Source organism: Dreissena polymorpha, chromosome 3 (assembly GCF_020536995.1).
Source record: "Dreissena polymorpha isolate Duluth1 chromosome 3, UMN_Dpol_1.0, whole genome shotgun sequence".
NCBI classification, from domain to species: Eukaryota; Metazoa; Mollusca; class Bivalvia; order Myida; family Dreissenidae; genus Dreissena; species Dreissena polymorpha.
In genome coordinates this window covers 99,577,456-99,599,032 of record NC_068357.1, presented here as the reverse complement: position 1 = coordinate 99,599,032, position 21,577 = coordinate 99,577,456, and the positions used below count along the sequence as shown (strand labels likewise).

At 35.9% G+C, this 21,577-nt stretch overlaps 1 protein-coding gene across 4 annotated transcripts in view; it reads left to right on the top strand.

The window, feature by feature from the left end:
• The window catches only part of LOC127870728 (protein lap1-like), a 54,152-nt gene that overhangs the window by 27,032 nt on the left and 5,543 nt on the right, over positions 1-21,577 (top strand). For all 4 annotated transcript variants that reach the window (XM_052413165.1, XM_052413164.1, XM_052413166.1 and 1 more), the window contains exons 2-11: positions 8,318-8,567; positions 11,109-11,167; positions 11,534-11,677; positions 13,648-13,813; positions 14,739-14,808; positions 17,193-17,304; positions 18,771-18,825; positions 19,525-19,685; positions 20,507-20,631; positions 21,097-21,258. In XM_052413165.1, the coding sequence (XP_052269125.1) occupies positions 8,340-8,567; positions 11,109-11,167; positions 11,534-11,677; positions 13,648-13,813; positions 14,739-14,808; positions 17,193-17,304; positions 18,771-18,825; positions 19,525-19,685; positions 20,507-20,631; positions 21,097-21,258 (1,282 nt within the window). In that variant the 5' untranslated portion in view covers positions 8,318-8,339. The remainder of the gene's footprint in view (positions 1-8,317; positions 8,568-11,108; positions 11,168-11,533; positions 11,678-13,647; positions 13,814-14,738; positions 14,809-17,192; positions 17,305-18,770; positions 18,826-19,524; positions 19,686-20,506; positions 20,632-21,096; positions 21,259-21,577) is intronic.

The window sequence follows — 21,577 nt, the reverse complement described above, 5'->3', positions numbered from 1 at the left end:
TTCAGGTCACTAGGTCAAAGGTCAAGGTAACAGTGACAAAAAACGTATTCACACAATGGCTTCCACTACAACTGACAGCCCATATGAGAGCATGCATGTTTTACAAACAGCCCTTGTTTGTAAAACGTATTGATCCCTTAGGTGAAATACATGTGACGTAATAACCTGATCTATTTAACATTTGAGAAAATAATTTATTATCAAAAATAACCATTTCATGGTTTGGCCTTATGTTTATAAAAACAACGATTTAATTGTGTGGTCGTATGGTCAATTTATCCAGACAATTTTCCTCATAGTTACATTGAAAAGACAAGCAGCAGGCCTATATGTCATTTATAAATATACATTCCTTAATAGTTTAAAAGCTGAACGTGTCCAGTCTAATTTACGCAACTTTCCTTATATTTCATGCTAAGGTCTAGTGTCAAATAAGTATATAAACAGTCACCTTTTGTATAAAAGTAAGCCAGTACACACTACACAAGCAGGGATGTAATTTCACAATGTCTAATTGTCACGGGTGAAGCCCGTTTACGGTTTGACTAGTATCTTGTTGATTATAATATTACTGGACATTGGAAAGTTTTTGTGTTAAAATTTAAGAAGCAAAATAAGCATCAATGAAACCTTTGTCGATGTGTTAGCGTCTTTGTTCAATCGAATAACTTTTCATACTGGTTCAGTAAATTTATAACATCCAAGTGAGTATGATTGACCCAAACAGTCCATTATCCATTGTGCATATGTTACATTGTTGGCTATATGTATATGTACAAGTCCTTTAAACACTAGCTTGAGTTTAAAATGTGACATTTCTGTTATTTTGACTTATACACCAAATAGTTTGAGCTAATTACTTTTCACCCAAATGTCATCGTCATAGTCTGCGTTGGCCTAATGTTCAGGTTAAGGTAAACATGGAACAGTAACATTTCCACATGACTGTTTCTACTACAAGTAATCAATTAAAACTTAACACATGTGTTCAGGGTCATTGTGTGAGGTCCCTGACCAAGTTTCATAACGCTGCCCTGCAATTAAGCAGAACTTAATGCCCGTTTTTGTTCTAACAAAATTGGTAAGGTTTACATGCAACATGTGCTTGTCAGTTTTGACTACAGGTATTTGTGTGAGGTTGTTGAGTTAAAGTTCCATAATATTTGGTAAATGTAAATGTAAAAATCCCCATATCACTGCCCTTACTACAGAAATTCAAATGTTACTTAACACATGTTTCCGGGGTCATTGTGTGAGGTCACTTACCAGATTCCATAACTCTTCCCTGCAATTTAGCAGATTTGTGCCCCTTTTTGTACTTAGAAAATTTTGGTTTACATTTGCATGCAGGTACTCCATAACTATTTATCTTCTTGTATCTAAAGATATTAAAGTACAAATTGTGTATGTTATCATGATCTTTATGAACATTAACCATGACCTTTAACGGTGACCTACTTTTTAGCATGATTGTGTCCCCTTTTTGCATTTTTGTAAAGTCAGATAAAGGTTTGAAGGCAAGAAAAAAAATTATGTTAATGTTTGCGTGCAACAAGTACTTATCCACGGTGTAGATGCATATCGGTGGCCTCTGTGTCAAAATGCTGCCTCTCTGTAAAAAACATGAAAAATGGATGATCGTAATTCACAAAACAGATAAGAAAATCTAAAATTAAAACCCGTAAACACATTTGTGCATAAAAAGAGGTGGTCCATGAGTTAAAGCATATATCCAGCTACAGGATCACAGTATTCCACAGGTCCAAACACTTATCACAAACTCTATCGAAGGTGGAATGATGACGAGGGTGGTGGAACAATCGTGCATACATGCCACTTTGATGACTTTCTAACATAGCTTTTCCGTAATATGTCAAATATCTAAAGTCATTGATATCATCTTTATGATCAAAACTTTACATTCAATGTACGCTATATAGTAATTTTCGTCAATTTTACTTAAAAAATGCCTACTTTCGCTTTCGTGGTGGCACGGAAAGCCTCTCGATTGGCTAACTTTTCTGGCACAGGAAGCCTATTTGTCGATTATATGTAGCTAATAGCGTTAGTCCAAATAATTACTTTAAAAGTCCCCTTTCACCTTTGATATATACATCCAATATTCTGACATTTAAGTTTTTAATATCAAAACTTTTAACAAGTGTTAAACTCATTTTACTTAGAAAAATAACAATGTTGATCGACGAATAGGCTTCCTGTGCCAGAAAAGTGAGCCGATCGAGAGGCTTTCTGTGCCACAACGAACGCGAAAGTAGGCATTTTTAAAGTTAAATTGACGAAAATTACTATTTTTTTTAAAAACATCATCTAATAAATTACCACACCCCACATTATACCCCCCTCTCACCCCCTTACCCCCCCTCTAACAATTTTTTTTTTCATTTTTTTATTTTTGAAAGATCGTCTAATAAATTATTGAATATGAACAATTTCCCCATGATGGCTTACTTATAATGTCAAGCACTCAAATAGTGGAGTCTTCTGACAGCTCTTGTTAATGTTTATAACAGAGAGGCAGCCAAGAATGAACCGAGAGGAAGCATTTTGACAGAAAGGCCACGGATATGCATCTACACCGTGTTATCTGTGTAACTTCTACAGATATTCAATTGAAACCTCACACATGTGTTGGGGATGAGTATGGGAGTTAAGAAACAACAGCCTGGTACTCTGACTTGAAATAGAGCAGTATTATGATCCATTTTAAATTTTTGTAAGTAACGTGTTCTGATTACGGCAAACGTTTGCGTTTAACAACTATCTCTAGCTGACATGTATGCCTACTATCGGGTTGCATTTGGGGCCTGTTGGATTAATGTCAAGGTCTTTTTTTCTTAAAATATATACACAATTTGCTTTCAATAACTTCAGTTAGGATGCAGGTAATGTGCTGAAATTGTGCATGTAGGTATTTCACATTTTGATCTTAAGCAAAGGATTGCATTTATGACCAGAAGGGTCAAGGTCACATATTACTATCAAAAAAAGTTTCGGCTATAATAAGTTATTGCTTTAGCTTGGATGAATATTATTATCCCCCGCCATAGAAGGAGGGATATTGTGTTAGCGTTGTCCGTCCGTTCGTCCTTCCTTCCGTCCGTCCGGCACTTTTGTTTCCGGAGCCATATTTTGGAAGTGCTTTAGCAGATTTCATTGAAACTTGGTATAAGTATTTATATAGATAGGAGGATGATGCATGCTAAATGGCATTGTACCCCATCTGTTAATAACAGAGTTATGGCCCTTTGTATCTTAAAAAATGTTTTTTTAATCGAGTGTCAAATTTAACACTTTTGTGTCCAGAAGCATATTGGCGGGGGATATCATTTTAACGAATTTGCTTGTTATTATTTATTTTAGGAGACTTATAGAAGACATGCGTTATACAGTCGAGAGGGGTATATAGATAGGTCAAGCATGCTTGTCTTGGAATAACTCTTTCAATACTATGTTGAAATGCTATACTTACTATCTACATGTTGTATATAAAATAACCTCTGGCAAGTGATTTGATAATGATAGGTAGGATGTTGAAAAATAAATGAATATTATATTAAACATGTTAGCATTTATTGATAAAGTAATAAATCTTGTGAGAGTATGAACACTGTGAGATAATCTCATCTGCAGCAAGTTGACGATGAAAACATTCAATTGCGATTGATTTATCTGTTTAGGTTATTCAGAGTGGTCATTATAGTGTTGAGATATCATGGATATAAACCATAGGAGTAACAATGAATGTGTTTGTTTTATTAAGTATACATTATTTGCCTTATTGTTTTAATTGATCTGAAGGACAGTTATATTTAAAAACTAAAGACATAAATTATTAATTATATATTTAATGTTAACAAATTTACTTCCGATTCATTTATTTTTTTATTAAAAGTTCAAGACAAATTCTTAAAAAAATATTGCATATTTTTGGTAAACAAAGTTTAACATTGTTCACAGCAGTCATCCTATTTTTAATACAGATGTTAAACATTATTGGCGTCGCTCTGGAGAGCGGCGACTAGTATGTAATGCATTTTTTTCGCTTATGGGAGAAGTTATTTTACGGATCAATGTATATATTTTTGTTTTAAAAATATCGTGCATAGTGGTGATTTTTATGCTCCCCCAAATTTTTTTTTGGGGGGAGCATTTAGTCGCTGGTTGGTCTGTCCGTCCGTCCATGCGTCCGTGTGTCCGTCCGTGCACAATTTTTGTCTGGGCTATTTCTCAGCAACTAATGACCGGAATTCAATGAAACTTTATGGGATGCTTCATTACCAAGAGGAGATGTGCATTTTATCAGCGGGTTCTGGTCGAATGATTTTTCACAGAGTTATGGCCATTTGAAATTTTTCCATTAATTGTACATATAGTGCAATTCTTGTCCGGGCTATTCCTCAGCAACTTACAAATGTATGAAGGGAATTCAATGAAACTGTATGGGAAGCTTCACTACCAAGAGGAGATGTGCATATTGTCAGCGGGCTCTGGTCAGATGATTTTTCACAGAGTTATGGCCCTTTGATATTTTCCATTAACTGTACATATAGTGCAATTCTTGTCCGGGCTATTTCTCAGCAACTACATGTAATGACCAGAAATCAATGAAACTGTATGTGCAGCTTCACTACCAAGAGGAGATGTGCATATTATCAGCGGGTTCTTGTCGGATGATTTTTCACAGAGTTATGGCCCTTTGAAATTTTCCATTAACTGTACATATAGTGCAATTCTTGTCCGGGCTATTTCTCAGCAACTAATGGCCAGAATTCAATGAAACTTTATGGGAAGCTTCACTACCAAGAGGAGATGTGCATATTATCAGCGGGTTCTGGTCGGATGATTTTTCACAGAGTTATGGCCCTTTGAAATTTTCCATTAGCTGTGCATATAGTGCAATTCTTGTCTGGGCTATTTCTCAGCAACTAATGACCGGAATTCAATGAAACTTTATGGGAAGCTTCACTACCAAGAGGAGATATGCATATTATCAGCGGTTCTGGTCGGATGATTTTTCACAGAGTTATGGCCCTTTGAAATTTTCCATTAACTGTACATATAGTGCAATTCTTGTCCGGGCTATTTCTCAGCAACTAATGACCGGAATTCAATGAAACTTTATAGGAATCTTCACTACCAAGAGGAGATGATCATATTATCAGTGGGTTCTGGTCGGATGATTTTTCACAGAGTTATGGTCCTTTGAAATTTTATATAAAAATATTCTTGTCCCCCCAACTACTGTGCCCTCAAGACGTTTCCTTTTATCTGAATATATAGTGCAATATTGTGACAAAAAAAACTTTGGGGAGCATCACCCGTATCCGACGGTTTCTTGTTTTATGCTAGAATTTGTTAATGTCATGTTAGCATTAAAATTCAGAAGCGTGTTTCGGATTACAAATTTAATAATGCTCATTTGAGAATCGACAGAAACATTTACAGTTGTGTGTAATTAATTCAACTATAATTTGTTAAAGCGCATTACGAGTCGAATCAATGTTTTGACCATATTATGCATGAAATGCACAATATTCACGAGGATTACACCCGGTTGCAATTAGTCTTCTAAGTAAGTGGCCGAGACTCGTCGTAAGCATGATCTTAATGCAGGTATCACTGCTTACGCTTATTCAAAGCATTCACTCTCATTGGCCAATATCGATTTTCCAACAACGATGATACAACAACGATCCGCCTTTAGGTGGGTAAAGAGATACATGACGTAATTGACAGAGGATCATAAATCGGCTCTAACAATTTTCGGCGAAGTCAATATCGCTTTGATCTTAAGAATGCCTAGTTGCAGTATGAAAAATACACACTGATCAGAACATTTCAAGCGCCCCGCGGACTCTGATTTTGACTTAAAAGCGCCCCGGCGGGGGACCGTGAAATGACCTGTGGAAAGCTCTAGCATGTGCACCGTTCTGCTCTTTGGTTCCATACCAGATCTCATATTCTAATGATCATTCTTTCATTTTACTTGATTTGCAACATCAATTTAGGTTAGCCATATACATCCATTTTTGGTTGATTTGGTTCAATGATTTTTCAGGGAGTTATTGCACTTTGATACTAAATATTAATTAATAATAATTATTATTATTTGTTTCCACCAGAGGTCTCAAACATTATAATAATGTCAGATAATAATGCCAAGGTTTTGCTTGAAAACAAAAAGTAGCATTTTTATTTTGGGGGCATAAAACAAGATGAAAAACATTTTTTATTACTCGTTCACTTGAAATATTGAGACTTTAAAAAGCCTTGAATATTTGTCCTGGTATTTAATGTTTTCAAGATGTAAACAAGTTTTGAAGTTTATTGCTGTTATTAAGAGTAAGATCATGTTTTTTGACGATTGAGCCTAGAGCACTGTTTTTACTGTCAATGTTCAATGCTAGGTTCAGGTTATATACCGATGGTTTATTGTGATGCTATTTTGCTTGAAGAATCAAGCATTAAGTAGATTAGCAGCTATATTTGTATTCATCTCTGACAATAGCTTGATGTGTCATATTTAAAGCAATATAGGTGTTGTTCAGCATTGAGCAGCTTATATTGCCAGTAACCTTGGTGAATATTTCAACTGAACATTTTTGTAAATAGACATCTTGTAACTCTATTATTGGCGTCAGTTGATTTTGTTCCATACTCCATATTGAAAAAGGTGCACCATACAGGGAAAGAAATCTGTACAGGAAATTGAGGCTAACAGATGCTTTCTTGATAATTTCCAGATATTGCCTAGCTCAATCCAGACGTTGTTGTTTCCGGTAATGGAAAATATTATCAAAATATTGTTTATTCCAACAATAAGGCTGGATTTTACTGACATTTTTGTTGATTAACAAAATGACAATTTGTAGCTTAAAATATTTTTGAATGGCAAGTTTAAGTGAGCTATAACTTTGACTCCCTTGGATTGCAGGGAAAGTTAATGTAATGAAATATCTGATTAATAATTCTTTTTTTGTTGGGACTGTCACTTGACAGGAGGTATTGTGGGAACAGCCTTGCCAGATAGGCGGGAGGATGTGTAGGGTATAAGATGGATGGCTGCACCTGCATTGTGTCCACTCTTTAACTAAGAATTATAATAAAAGTTTTCACGCAATCTTCACCAAACTGTCTGGAAAAGTTTGTTGATATAAATTAGAGGCCAAGTTTTGTAACCAGTCAATTCACGCCAGGAACTCCAGATTTACTGCCCTTTATTTATAGAGAAAAATGCAAAATTAGCTGTATATGCTCTCTAACTGGTACAATTTTTCATCAAAATCTTGACCATACTTTCAGGAAATGATTGTTTACATAACACAGAGGCAATATCTGTATTCTAACATTTACAGTTTTCATTCAATCATAACCAAAATTAACCAGCTTATTCAAACCAGGCACTTCATATTAATACATGTACCTGTTTTTTCATACACAAATGTGTAATTCAGTGTTTCCACTCTCCATATTGTACAGCGTTCATAGAATCTTAACCAAACTTTCTAGAAATGCTTTCGCACATAAAATAATGGCCAAGTTTGATTACCAGCCAATTTGCACAAGGCACTTCACACTTTTTGCCCTTTCTTTACACAAAAATGCTCTGATACTTGTACAGTTTTCATTGAATTTTACAAAACTTTCAGCAAAAGTTTGTTTTCATATGGAGGTCAAGTTTGATAATCAGCCTATTTATTATTACCACCTGGCTTTTCAGAGTTATTGCCCTTTGTTCTCTTACTCATTCAGTTTTTAATCAAACCTTCACCAAACTGTTTGCAAATGTTTATGGACATAAAGGCCAAGTTAAACAAACTAGCTATTTGGTACAGGTTATTTCAGTTATTGTTCATTTTAGGTTATTCCAGGTATTGCCTATTCTTAATACAAAAATCCAAAATTGGCAAAAGAATATTGCATCCCAAGGAATCTTGTGTTTTATGACTGCTATATATTTCTGTCCATGACCTTGTAGTCTTTCCAAAAGCCTTTGATCATTTAGTAAATAGGTGTTGGAGTCACTACTCTGTTCAGTGTTTCATTAACCCTTTGCATGCTGGGAAATTTGTCTTCTGCTAAAATGTTGTCTGCTGAATTTCTAAAATTAGCATTTTCTTCTATTTTTTTCTCAAAGAATACCATCAGAATAGCAAACTGTTTGGATCCTGATGAGATGCCACTTTCTGTGGCGTCTCATCTGGATCCAAGCTGGTTGCACAGACCTTCAAAATTCGGTTCCAGCACTAAAAGAGTTAAAAAAATATGCATAACAAATGCTTATTGCTCTTTTCAGCTAGGAATGTGACTGCCTCAAGATGACGGACACTCTGTCTGAGTTTTTCTCGTGGGCGGTGCATGACGTGATATTCTTCAGCGGGGATGTTCAAACGACAACCATTGCTGTGGCAATCACCAGTTCCCTGTGCTGTTCCATCGTCGTGGCGGTGGTTCACTTCATAGCGCTCATAAGGCCTGCGGCTGACAGAGTAAAGGCAAAAAGGAACTTTCAAAGATACGAGCTAAAAGCATCTGCTAGTTCCAAGGTACAACATTTAATTATCATGTGAACATGAATTTGTATTCAGGATATTGGTCAATTACACCTTAATGATTAAAGCATTGTCAGACAGCATAACTTATTTATGTGTAAGAAATTGATTGTTTGATCAATATTTTTAGCTCTCTTAAGCATGAAGTGATCATGGTGAGCTATTCTGGTTAATGTTTTTAAGGCTGCATATGTCATCTGGTCTGTATGAACATTGATCAGAATATTAATCTTTCAATATCTAGGCTGATCTGGAATGAAGGTCACATGATTATAATTTTTTAGGTCTTCTGATTAAATAAAAACAAAAACCTAATGTAACCTACTGTATCTAGCAGTCACATTTATGACCAGATCTTGATGAAACTTGGTCTGCAGATGTTTATCTTGACATATCTAGGCTGTGTTTGAAGCTGTGTCAGGTGCATCCATATCTAGGCTGTGTTTGAAGCTGGGTCCGGTGCATCCATATCTAGGCTGTGTTTGAAGCTGGGTCCGGTGCATCCAAAAACTAAGTCACCAGGAAACATCCCACCACATGTGTGTTACCCATACATGCCATACGTCCCGGACAATCCCGGAAATGAAGAACTTGTCCCGCTGTCCCGGAAATCTGTCAAATGTCCCGGAATTTACAAAATCCATTTAAACATGTACCTTATCTTAGGCTTAACTGCACCTCGAATCTGTGTATATCTGCAGCGTCTCCATGACAATGCCTACCCGAATAGGCAGACTACGCTACGTGTCAAAATCGATCAATTAACAGGGGTCCTGTTATCATATCGATTGTCTCACGTTCGCGGTCAAACCGAAAAGGCGGCATTGTTTAATGTGGTTGTTAATTGACTTTAATCTACTACGTCATTATTTCCTGCTGCGTAAGGGCAAAGGATAGTTGTTCACACATCTGCATGAAGTCCAACATCGCTGAGTAAAAATTAAAAGCAGTTTATGTTCGCACGTTTAACCGACGAAGAAGTTGAGTAAAAAAGTAAGCATATAAAAACGTCATCCTCACTAGGTTTATTATTTTCTTGTTCTAAACCCCCAGCAATCATAACGTTAAAAATGATAAGTGAGTTTGAATTGCGTTCACATTATATAAATGTTATACATGAATAAAGGCGTATCAACAACTACGCGTTACACACCGGTCTTAATAACAATAACGCAGTGACGTCACCATCTATGTTTAGAACGCTTACACTGACAACACGTGGCTTGTATCTAGTAACGGAAATAGTAATGTTTAATTTGAGGTTAATAGATCAAGTGTATTTCGGATAGGCTTTCGAACTTTTGCAATTAACGATGCGAAACAAAAAAACGTACCAAAAATGCATATGTCTATAAATATCGCTACATTTTATACATGTCCCGGAAAATCGGCAAAAGTCCCGGACAATTTAACTCAATGTCCCGGAATTGGTCTGAAAAATTATGGCATGTATGGTGTTACCACTAATATAGATTCCACACTTATGGCTCAATCTGGATGAAACTGGCTCAGAGTGTTTATCTTGACAATATGTAGGCTCAATTTAAATCTTGTTTACATGCAACCTTCAAAAAGGTCACAAGGTAAAAAGCATTCTAACCACTCTAGAAGCAGCATTTGTGATTTAATCTTCATGTAACTTGGTCAGATTATTAATATTGACAATATCAAGGCTGAGTTTGAAACTTTGTAATGTGCATTCCTAAACTATGTTACCAAGTTATATCATAGAAAAACCTTGCTAGGACTATAGAATGCAAGTGTATGACTAAATCTTGATGAAACTTGTTGAGAATTTTTATCTTGACAACATCTAGGCTGATTTAAATTGACTTGGGCAACTTTTTCATAATGTTTATCATGACAATGGTTAGACAAAGTGAGAAACTGTGTCACATGTGTCCAGAAACTATGTAATCTATTTACATCTTATAAAAACTTGATAAATAGGTCAAAGGAATAGGTCAAATCTTGGAAAGAAGTTGTTCTCTCTAAAGGCTGCAGTTATGCCTTAAACTTAATGAAATATGGTCAGAATCTTAATCTTGACCATTGTAATTTGGAATTTCGGTCATGTTAGTCCCAAAACTAGGTCACCATGTCATATACCGTATTAGAAAAACCTTGTTCCCAGTCCAAGAACAATCTTTATGAAACTTTGTCAGATTGTTTATCTTGACAAAATCTAGATTTGATCCTTGTCACATGTGTCAAAAAAAAGGTTGCAATGAGAATTCTAAGAAAAACTTTGGCCACTATTGATGCCAAATTTATGACTTAATATTGATTAAACATAATCACATCTTTAACTCAATCAATCAAGGACATGTTGGAATCTGGGACAGAGTCAGAAACTAGGTCATGTGAAATCTTTGACAGTTGGTGTACTATGAATTCAGGGGTGGGGGGTGGGGGCAATTTGGGGCCATTATTGATTATAGCCCTCTTGTTGTAATCAGGATAGGCAAGTCGAAAGTCAAAATATATGTTATTGTGATAGAGTGCATTTGGAATATTTATATTTTTCCTTTACAGAAGTATTTTTCTCCAATCTGGTTGTCAAGCAATGGACGTGTGCAGGTGCCTTGCGTGAAGTAAGTGAGGTGTTTATTAACATACCTTAGTGTGTCACCATGTCCAAATGTCTTCTTCAGACATGATTTTAATGTTAAATTGATTATACATTAATTGCTTAATTATGTTAAGGCTTCTGCCTTAAATAAGAAAAAAAAATTTGAAGTAAAAACAAAAAAAGCACATATTGACAGTTTTGTGAATACATGTCCATCATCTAAATAGATAATTGTGGCTGCAACCAGTTTTGGATCTTGGTCCTTTTGTGGGCTGTAGAATATATTTAGCAGATCTGTCTGTGTCCAATCATGAATTGCAGGGGTCATCAGAGTCTGTGACATGTTTCTCATTGTTTCTATACTTAACAACTGTGGCCTCAATTGCAGGTGTGGAAGCTATTATGCCGACGAGGGCTGTTGGTTTGTGACCTGCAGAGGCTGTTGTTTCTCCACATCCCAGTGTCCCACCCACCACAAGAGCTGCAGTGGCAGTCAGCCCTGCAGTACCAGGCAGTCACAACTGGACCTCAGGTATATGCATGAGAATTTAAATTTGAACTCCATTTTGGGAAAACTGGGTTTAATGCATGTGCGTAAAGTCTTAGAGTCTTAAAGTATTAGCCTGTGCAACCTGTACAGGCTTATCATTGACATTTTTCGCTTTTACAATTGAACCCAATGGCTTGACCTCACTTGGCTCGAATTTCCGTTTGCTTGAACTCTCCTTGCAGCACAGATTTTTTATTGCTATATATTCATATAAATTTCTGTCTGATTGTTCGAATTCATGTAGGTTGAATTATCAGAAGACTAAAACTGTTTTTACAGTCCTGGTCACAATTTTCGCAAGTTCTTTTGTTTGTATGGCTCAAACTCGCTTTGGGTCGCATAAAGCTGTTAAAAGATTAGGAGCACTTTAAGACTCTCCATCAAAGGTTGTCCATAATCACAAACATGTTGTCGACTCAATCGTTCATTGATTTGAGTAAAAAAGCAATTTGTATACAATCTGGCACTTATTGTAGATGTGCATATAGTGCTTATGTATGTTTTGTTTTTTATTGCTGTTCCTTACATATACTTACATGTACCCGTAAATGTGCTTAGTAAAAATAGGCTGATATAATATTCATATATTATATGATATTTTTTTGATTGTATGTTTAACTGTTTTAAAATACTGATGAATAAACCTTTTAAGTATATATTTGGTTTTAATTAATTCAAAATCAGTAGAACAGGTTTTTGGCTGTGTGAAAACTGTTCAACTGGAGATGTAAATCTATTGGAGATTCATGTTATTTAACCTAACTATATTAGAAATCGGATTCCAGATAGCTCAAGCTTTTGTTGTCAGTCCTGGTGAGTTCAATCCATTGGATTTCAACTGTACATAATTTTTTGTTTGAAGAAAGTCCCTCCTAAAAGAAAATCCGTCTTAGGTGGGAACTATCGTCTCTGATTAGCCTATGTGGACTGCACAGGCTAATAGGGGAAGACTCTTTGTACACATGCATTAAACCCCTTTCCCCTGAGCAAGGCTCCATATGGTTCACATTATATACATTTGGCATTTGTAAGGATTAAATCATCATTTCTTTGATATGGATAAAATTACATGTATAATGCTACAGGTATATACATAATCAAAATGCATGTTGAATGGCTAGCTCTGTTGGTTAGTAGCTGGTCTACTAATCCCATAAGCGTTGGTTGAATTCCTTACTGGCAACATTGTTTTTGTAGGTTTGGTCAAGAAACTATTTCCTTATCTCGAAATCAAGCAGGGCTGGGGTATTGGTGGTGTAACTGATATGGTATTTGGAAGGGCTGAGGTATTGGTGGTGTAACTGATATGGTATCTGGAAGGGCTGAGGTATTGGTGGTGTAACTGATATGGTATCTGGAAGGGCTGAGGTATTGGTGGTGTAACTGATATGGTATCTGGAAGGTCGATGGTTCAATCCTCACTCTGGAACCGGTCCCAAAACTGTTTTTGAGAACACACACCCAGGAAATGGGCTTGAAAGTGTTTTAATAAGCCTTAGACTTTCAATACAATCAAGCTTAAATGTTTGAGGTTTAAAATAGTAAATAGTGCAGGTGTCTGTTACTGGTTTAAGTATGTTCAATGAGTACTGGTAAAACAGCTTATCCAGGTAAAGCATGACTTGGTTAACTGACTGCTTTCATATGACTGAAATACTGTTTAAAATTGAAAAAAAAAATCGTGAAAAAAAAATCCTATCAAACATTTAATAAAGACCCTGAGGACTTTTGCTGATGCGTGTTTTTGGTAGATGTAGTTAATATCTTCCTTTTATGATAGTCCATGCATGTATATCGTAAAAAAAATTCCTGTCATTGTTTGTGTGGCGAACATTAGAAAAAGGTTGGCATAAAGAAGCACTGTAAAGTTATAAGTCGTTTACTTAAATGGCATAGAGGGCAGGTAATATGGATTTAGACTCATTCATAGACTCTGCGTGCTGTGTTTTCAGTGACACCGGTTTGCAGTCCTGCCCTAGCCGTCTTGGCTTCGTGGGTGCCCACCTGACCTTTCTCAACCTCAACAACAACAAACTGAGCGTGGTTCCTGCGGAGATTGGCTGTCTGCGAGGACTTCAGGTGCTCAGTCTAGAGAGAAACCTCATCTCTGAGTTACCGGTAAGTGCAGACATGGCGATAACCATATAGACCTCTGTCTGGATAAACTGGGCTTAACCCTTTGCATGCTGGGAAATTTGTTGTCTGCTAAAACGTCTTCTGCTGAATTTCTAAAATTAGCATTTTTTATATTTTTTTCAAAGAACACTATCAGAATAGCAAACAGTTTGGATCCTGATGAGACGCCACGTTTTCTGGATCCATACTGTTTGCAAAGGCCTTCAAAATTCGGTTCCAGCACTGTAAGGGTTAATGCATGTGAATAAAGTGTCGTTCCAGATTAGCCTCTGCACACACAATTATCAGGATGACGCTTATATCTTTTATGGAATTTTGTTAAAAAGAAGTCCCTTCTTAATGAAATTTAAGTTTAGGCCGACAGTATTGCCCCTGATTAGCATATATGGACAACACTTTACACTCATGCATTAAGCCCAGTTTTCCCAGAACAAGGCGCAATAAAAGCCTTCAATGGCTGTTACATTTTTCCTAAGGATACATTTGATGTATGTATACCATGTATAATTTTAATGGGCATTGTGAGAAAGCTGCATATACGTTTTTTTAGCACAAAACAAAAGGATGGAAATATACAGGGCTATGACAGGTCATTAGTAATTTTCTGATACCCTTTAATGTACATAAATATAGCGTGGAAATAAATACAATTCTGAAATGCAATCCATTCAAAGAAAATAAAGACTTGCAGGTAAGTAAAGTCAGATTAAACAATTGAAGGAATGATAGTTCTACATTTGAAAACATATAAAAAGCAAATCAATTCAAATCTCAAAGACTAAAAGGATATTTCTTTTACAAACATAGACAAAATACACTTGTCAAAGTGATACTCATTAAGTATATGGATTTTTTTTCTAGCTATGTTCACTGATATATAATGTGCCATTATGTTTTGTATTGACAGGACACTTTGGCTTCATTGACAGAACTGCAGTGTCTTGATATTGGGCACAACCAACTGAAAAACATTCCTGGTAAGTATTTTGTATTGTACAGTTATTTGGCTTCAATGGTGAGTACATTACATTTGTTTTCTCATTGTTACAGAAGTTACACAATAGTTGCTTTCCAACTTTAAGTGTGGAAATTTGGACTACATTGTATTTGCAATGATAAAATGAGCCTTGTTCTGAGAAAACTGGGCTTAATGCATGTGCGTAAAGTGTCGTCCCAGATTAGCCTGTGCAGTCCGGGACGACACTTTCCACTTATATGGTATTTTTAGTTTCAAGGAAGTCCCTTCTTACCGAAAATCAAGTTTAGGCGGAAAGTGTTGTTCCTGATTAGCCTGTGCAGACTGCACAGGCTAATCTGGGATGACACTTTACGCACATGCATTAAGCCCATTTTTCTCAGAACAAGGCTCATATACAAGCACCCTGCTGAATTGAATGTCGTGAATGTAGTAATTACTCTGTTCTATGTTTAACTACGTTGACCAACAAGAATAAGTACTGGCTACACAATTCGTTCTGTGCACTGCCATAAGGATATTTATGTTCCTAGCGAATTTCCAGTGGGAATCAGGGTGCTAGACTTTCTTGACAGTTGATTATTTGTGAAGGAAATATGACTTCTGGGAAATGCTGAAAGGCTTGAAAGTAATGCACAGTGATGAAACCTGCCAAATTAATTACATTCCCCGACACACATTATTTGTCTTGGAAATCCTATTTGTGTGTGCAGGGTAATCTTATATATGCTGGATTTAACAAGACACATTTCCACTTCATTTGTAATACTTTATGGAGTTTTGAACTCTTGCCATGTTGTAAGCACTGGCTCTACATTGGAAAAATATGCAAATTGTCTGAAATTGTCACTGTCAGAATCAACATATCAAGTTTATGATAAATGGAGTGCAAAGATATTACCAACAGTTTCGTTTTAACACATTTTTTTCCTGTTAATTTTTGTAACATTTTAAAGCATTTTGTACAAATAGTAAGAATATACCATTTAAAAACAAAAACAAATTGTGGAAAAAATGAATTTGATGATTGTTAACCAGGTTTTCTGAAGGAAAAAAACTGGTTATTAGATTGGCGAATGTCGGCGGGCGGGCTGGCGGGTGGGCGGAACAAGTTTGTGCGGGCCATAACTTTGTCGTTCATTGTGAGATTTTAAAATCATTTGGCACATTTTATGTTCACCATCATTGGACGATGTGTCACGCGAAAGAATTACGTCAATATTTCCAAGGTTAAGGTCACACTTTGAGTTCAAAGGTAAAAAATGGCCATTGATGAGCTTGTCCGGGCCATAATTATGTCGTTCATTGTGAGATTTTAAAATCATTTGGCACATTTTGTTCATCATCATTGGATGGTGTGTCGCGCGAAAGAATTATGTCAATATCTCCAAGGTCAATGTCACACTTTGAGTTCAAAGGTCAAAACTGGCCATAAATGAGCTTGTCTGGGCCATAACTATGTCATTCATTGTGAGATTTAAAAATTATTTGGCATATTTGTTCTCCATTATTGGACGGTGTGTCGCGCGAAAGAATAACGTCAATATCTCCAAGGTCACGGTAACATTTTTATTGCAAAACCTGGTTTTGTGACAATTTTGTCCCTTGTTTTTAAAAAATGGTCTTTTCATTTTTAAAATTGGCGCAATGAATCTGCAGCCTAGTTATAATACATATTTTCTGAATAGGGAAAGTTGATTTTTATAACTTGTTTAATAAGTGGCATTACATTACAAACCATTTATTTTTAAAAGCAAACAGTTTATCATACTTTTCTCTACTTGACATCTAACCGAAAATGATACAAAACTTATTTGATTACTTATTATGTACAATTATTTCAGATGCATAATCTTTAAGCTTAGGGATAAAAACAATTTGTTAAACCAGTATACATGCCAATTTACGCAAATAAAGCAAATGTTACTGTTCACTGAATTCCTTCATTGATTTGACAGTTTTATGGCTGTCAACAGATGGGCACAACAATTTAGATTTCTGATAAAATTCAACTGTCAGAAACAACATTTAGAGTCATTTGTTATATGGAAAAATCTGGGTGTCCAAAAAATTCTCAAAAGATAATTATTTTGGCTAAAAATGAGGGTGTCCCAAAACTTATAGTGTCAGAAAATGAATTATGCATACAGATATGGTATATTTAGAGATTGCTGTCTTTCATAAACTAGTAACAAAAAACTATAATTTTAGTGTTTTGAAAGGATCATTTCAGTATTTACATCATTCTGTTATTGCAACCCTTACGGCGAGTAAAAACATGTTCTTAGTAATCATGGTTTCAATATGAAATTATTTACAACTACGTTAAATATAAACTGCAATCAATGATTTGATCATCCAACGTTGTATGTCTGTGATCCACAGCCAGTGTGTGGAAGCTACAGTGCCTACAGGAGCTGCATGTGTCCCATAATGCACTGGAAGAGATCCCTGCAGAGATCAGCAGGCTCCAACAGCTCCTAGTCCTCGACGTTAGGTATGTCTCAACCCCTGTCCCGCTCAGAAGAACAGTGAAAATGGCTATATGCAACCAGGGTAAGACCAGAACAGCCAGCAGGTAACTCACAGTCTGTTCAGGTTTTATGCTGTTTGCTGCTTATTATTACCTCAGGGTTGCAAATGAAGCATTTAAAACTTGAATCTAGTAAGAAAGATTTCATTCAATGTTCTTATTGACTACAGATGCTTCAAAGTGCATATCTGAATGGTGAAAGGTTAACTTAATCTTGTTGTACCCACAGCACCACATTATAGGTGGATATACTTAAGTTGCCAGGGAAATCTGTCTAATCAAAGACACAATTTTGTCTGTCAACTTGTACACTTTTCAACGTAAGCATTCAAATGTGCATGCATTATTCCTTCTGATATTAAGTATTGCATGTGCATTATTTTTATACATCATTAGAAATTTCTCAAATTGAGCCCTTTTACAAGATAAAATTTTCTATAACATGTTTGTTCCAGCTTTTTACACATTACAACAGTTTTTTTATGCCCCTTTTCAAAGAAAAGGTGGCATATAGTGATCAGACTGTCTGTCCGTCTTTCTGTCACACTTTGCGTTTAGGTTTCGAAAAATGCTCATAACTTCTATGTCCCTTGAGATATAACCTTCATGTTTGGTATGCATGTGTATATGGACAAGGCCTTTCCATACGCACACATTTTTTTACCCCTGTGACCTTGACCTTGAACTTAGGGTCCGCATTTAGGTTTCGAAATCTGCGTTTAGGTTTCAAAAAATGCTCATAACTTCTATGTCCCTTGAGATATAACCTTCATATTTGGTATGCATGTGTATATGGACAAGGCCTTTCCATACTCACAAAATTGTTTACCCCTGTGACCTTGACCTTGAACCTAGGGTCCGCGTTTAGGTTTCAAAAAATGCTCTTCACTTCTATGTCCCTTGAGATATAACCTTCATATTTGGTATGCATGTGTATATGGACAAGGCCTTTTCATACGCACAATTTTTTTTACCCCTGTGACCTTGACCTTGAACTTAGGGTCCGCGTTTAGGTTTCGAAATCTGCGTTTAGGTTTCGAAAAATGCTATAACTTCTATCAAAGCGTTTATAGGGGGCATATGTCATCCTATGGTGACAGCTCTTGTTTTTATTATGTCACTTTAGTGTACATGTATATATAAATGTTAATGCTATTAGGATGTCACAGTTTGATGCATTTGAACTTTAAATCTGTATCAGCTCTTTTCTATCAATGCTAGAATGAACATTCATGAACCTGTACTACTGTTTGATATCTGAGACAGTTGTAATTTCATCCTTTATCATCATGAGTCTGTTACAGTTTATTTGAATAAAAACACACCTTATAAAGATCACATTCACCTTTCAATTTCATTGATAAATTTGTCTGCAAATACATGTAATACACTTCTGTGTTTACACACCTATTGCTGGTTATTACTTTCAGCTACAATAATATCAACTCCATCTGTGATGAACTTTATACATTATTCCAATTAAAGGTGAGTGCCACTTAAAATTTGTATTATTCTATTAATTGTATTGATGTGTTCATGAATCTTATGCATCATTTATTTAAACTGATTTCAGATACATGTAAGTAATGAAACATAACTCTGATAATTCTCTTCATTCATAATTCTGTGTTTATTTATTTAAATTTATGGACAAGTCTCAGAATGAACATATTGTTGAGGTACATTTGAGTAATTTTAAAAGCTTTTTTGGACATCAAACTTGAGAAATTGCCGACAACCATGTTACAAGGTAAAGGCCAGAATGGTTACATGACAGTGTCGTGAGGACTTTCAGGATTGTAACACATCGAGGTTCTTGGAAAAATGCAAAACTAAGAATTATGAAATAGGTTAAACTCTTGTATCCCGAAACGTACAAGGTTATGCATAAAGGGTAAGGTATATATGCTGAACTGGTGCCTTTTTTTTTGCTGTTTTGCTAGAATCCAGTGACTTTCACAGTCAAACATTTGTTTATATGGTTTTAAAGCACGGTATATAAATGTGTCTATTCATAATCAAATATATGCAAAAATGTATTTTAAAGACACTCTGGCATGTGTAGTGTTGCCACGATGAGAGGGGAAAGAGGGAGAAACAAAATTGAGCGTGGCACATCACCCTTCAAGTTTGCTGTCTTAATAACTTTTGTTTACCTCTACTCGTATGTTCTGTCATCCACAGTGGCTGAACACAAGTGGGAACAAGCTCGTACAGTTGTCAGAAGCCATTGGTCATCTCGTGAATCTCGAGTTGCTGGACATCAGTGCATGTGACCTGCATGTCCTGCCTCGAGCGGTCATCTGTTGCACTAAACTGACCAGTCTCTTCTGTAACACCAACAGGTAGGCGTATTGTATGAAAATGGAGGCAACAAAGACCAATTAATTTTGGAAACATTCATGTTTAGGTTCAAAAGGATATAATTTTGTGACTACAACTTTGTTGACACATGTTTTACAAACAGGTATGCTCAGGTGTCTGTTGAATATATTTCCGTCACAGTTAAATGAAACACCAGTGTCAAATGTTTGAGAAAAAGTGATGTTTAGACTGGAGAGACACTTCATTCAAATTGATCCTCTCACTCTTAGGTTATTTGACCTTGAACTTCACCATGGGCATGGCAGTAACATATAATTTAAGCTTGTAAAATCAACTACCTTTGCATTTCTCAAGGGGTTAAATTATATTTTCTAATATTTGTTAACCATGAAGTGCAGATTTGCAAGACACTTTTTTCATGCTCAATAATCTAAAGGTTTTCGCCTTTTAAATAAGCGGAGAACGTAGTGTTTTTTTTAGTGTTGGTAACAAAGCTCTAGTATCAAATTTATGTAAATTGCCTTTAAATAACCACCAAAATATTATATGGAATCATTATTATTTGACCTGCATTCTGGGAAAACTAGGCTTAATGCATGTACAAAAAAGTGTAGTACCAGATTAACATATATCACACAAGCTTGCCGCTTTCTGCTTTTATTGTCTTTTTCATTTGAAGTAAGTCTCTTCATAGCGAAAATCCAGTCTAGGCGGAAGTGTCGTCCCTAATTAGTCTGATCTGGGACAAATCTTAAAGCAGATAAATTAAGCCCAGTATTTCCAGAACAAGGCTCATCTGTCTGTCCTCAGATTGTCCAACTTGCCCACTGTCTGTCCTCAGATTGTCCAACTTGCCCAGCCAGATAGGCCTGCTGCCGTGCCTGTCTAGACTGGAGGTGATGGACAACCAGCTCCCACACCTGCCTTACACCCTCACTGTCCTGCAGAGTAGTCTCATCTTGAAAGGTGCTCTTGTTGTACATGCTGTACAAAATGATGTTGTATTTTATGATTCTTAAGATTCCAGTGATAGTCAAAGGTGATTTTGTCATGTTTTCGTCTCAGGAAGAGGGCTTATTCAATATTTTAAAAGATTCGTAAGATTCTTGCCAACTGAATAGGTATAATTATCTTATAATTGTGTCAGAGAGATGCTTTGGTCTTTATTTAAAGAAAGTCTTCAAATCCCACTTGTAATGTTAATTGTTGCCATATTCAAAGTTAACTAGTGGTTAGAGTCTGAAAAACTTAATCACATATGTTTTTCATGTATTTAAAGAGATGTATTCACAAATGTTTGTATTTTTTTAAATTAAAATTAATGTCAATTACAAAAATTCAAAGCACATACTGGATTGAGTACAAGCAAACATTGTGTTTATATGACTGTAATGGCAGTCACTTGTTCAACCATTTTTCTGCACAATTCAGCTCAAGGCAATCCTCTAGTCCAGTCTGTTGATTACATGGTGTACAGGGCATGTCCAGACAAGGGGGGCAACTGTGGCCTGCCCAGCTTGAAAGAGCTCACTGGAAGGGAGATAATAAAGAGACACATTCCTTTCACATCATCCTTGCCAAGTGTTCTTCAAGGTATTGCAATTACAATTTCCCGCATTTGAAAGTCAACGCTGCATTTTGTTTGCATATTCACTCAGGGTGACCTATTGTTTGTACCTGAACAAACCCACTAAGTTTGCAATATTAGCCTCTGACTGTTCTACATATTTATGTGCAAATGGTATACTGACAATTATTTTCATTAACTTTTGCAATGTTGCAAATTATGCATGCATTCCCCTTTCATTACACATGTGTTGTCAAATTCATAAATTGATTATTAAGAAGAAATCATATTTCAAATGCATTTTGAGTATTTATTGTTTTTATGTGATGCAAAATAAAGAGTTTT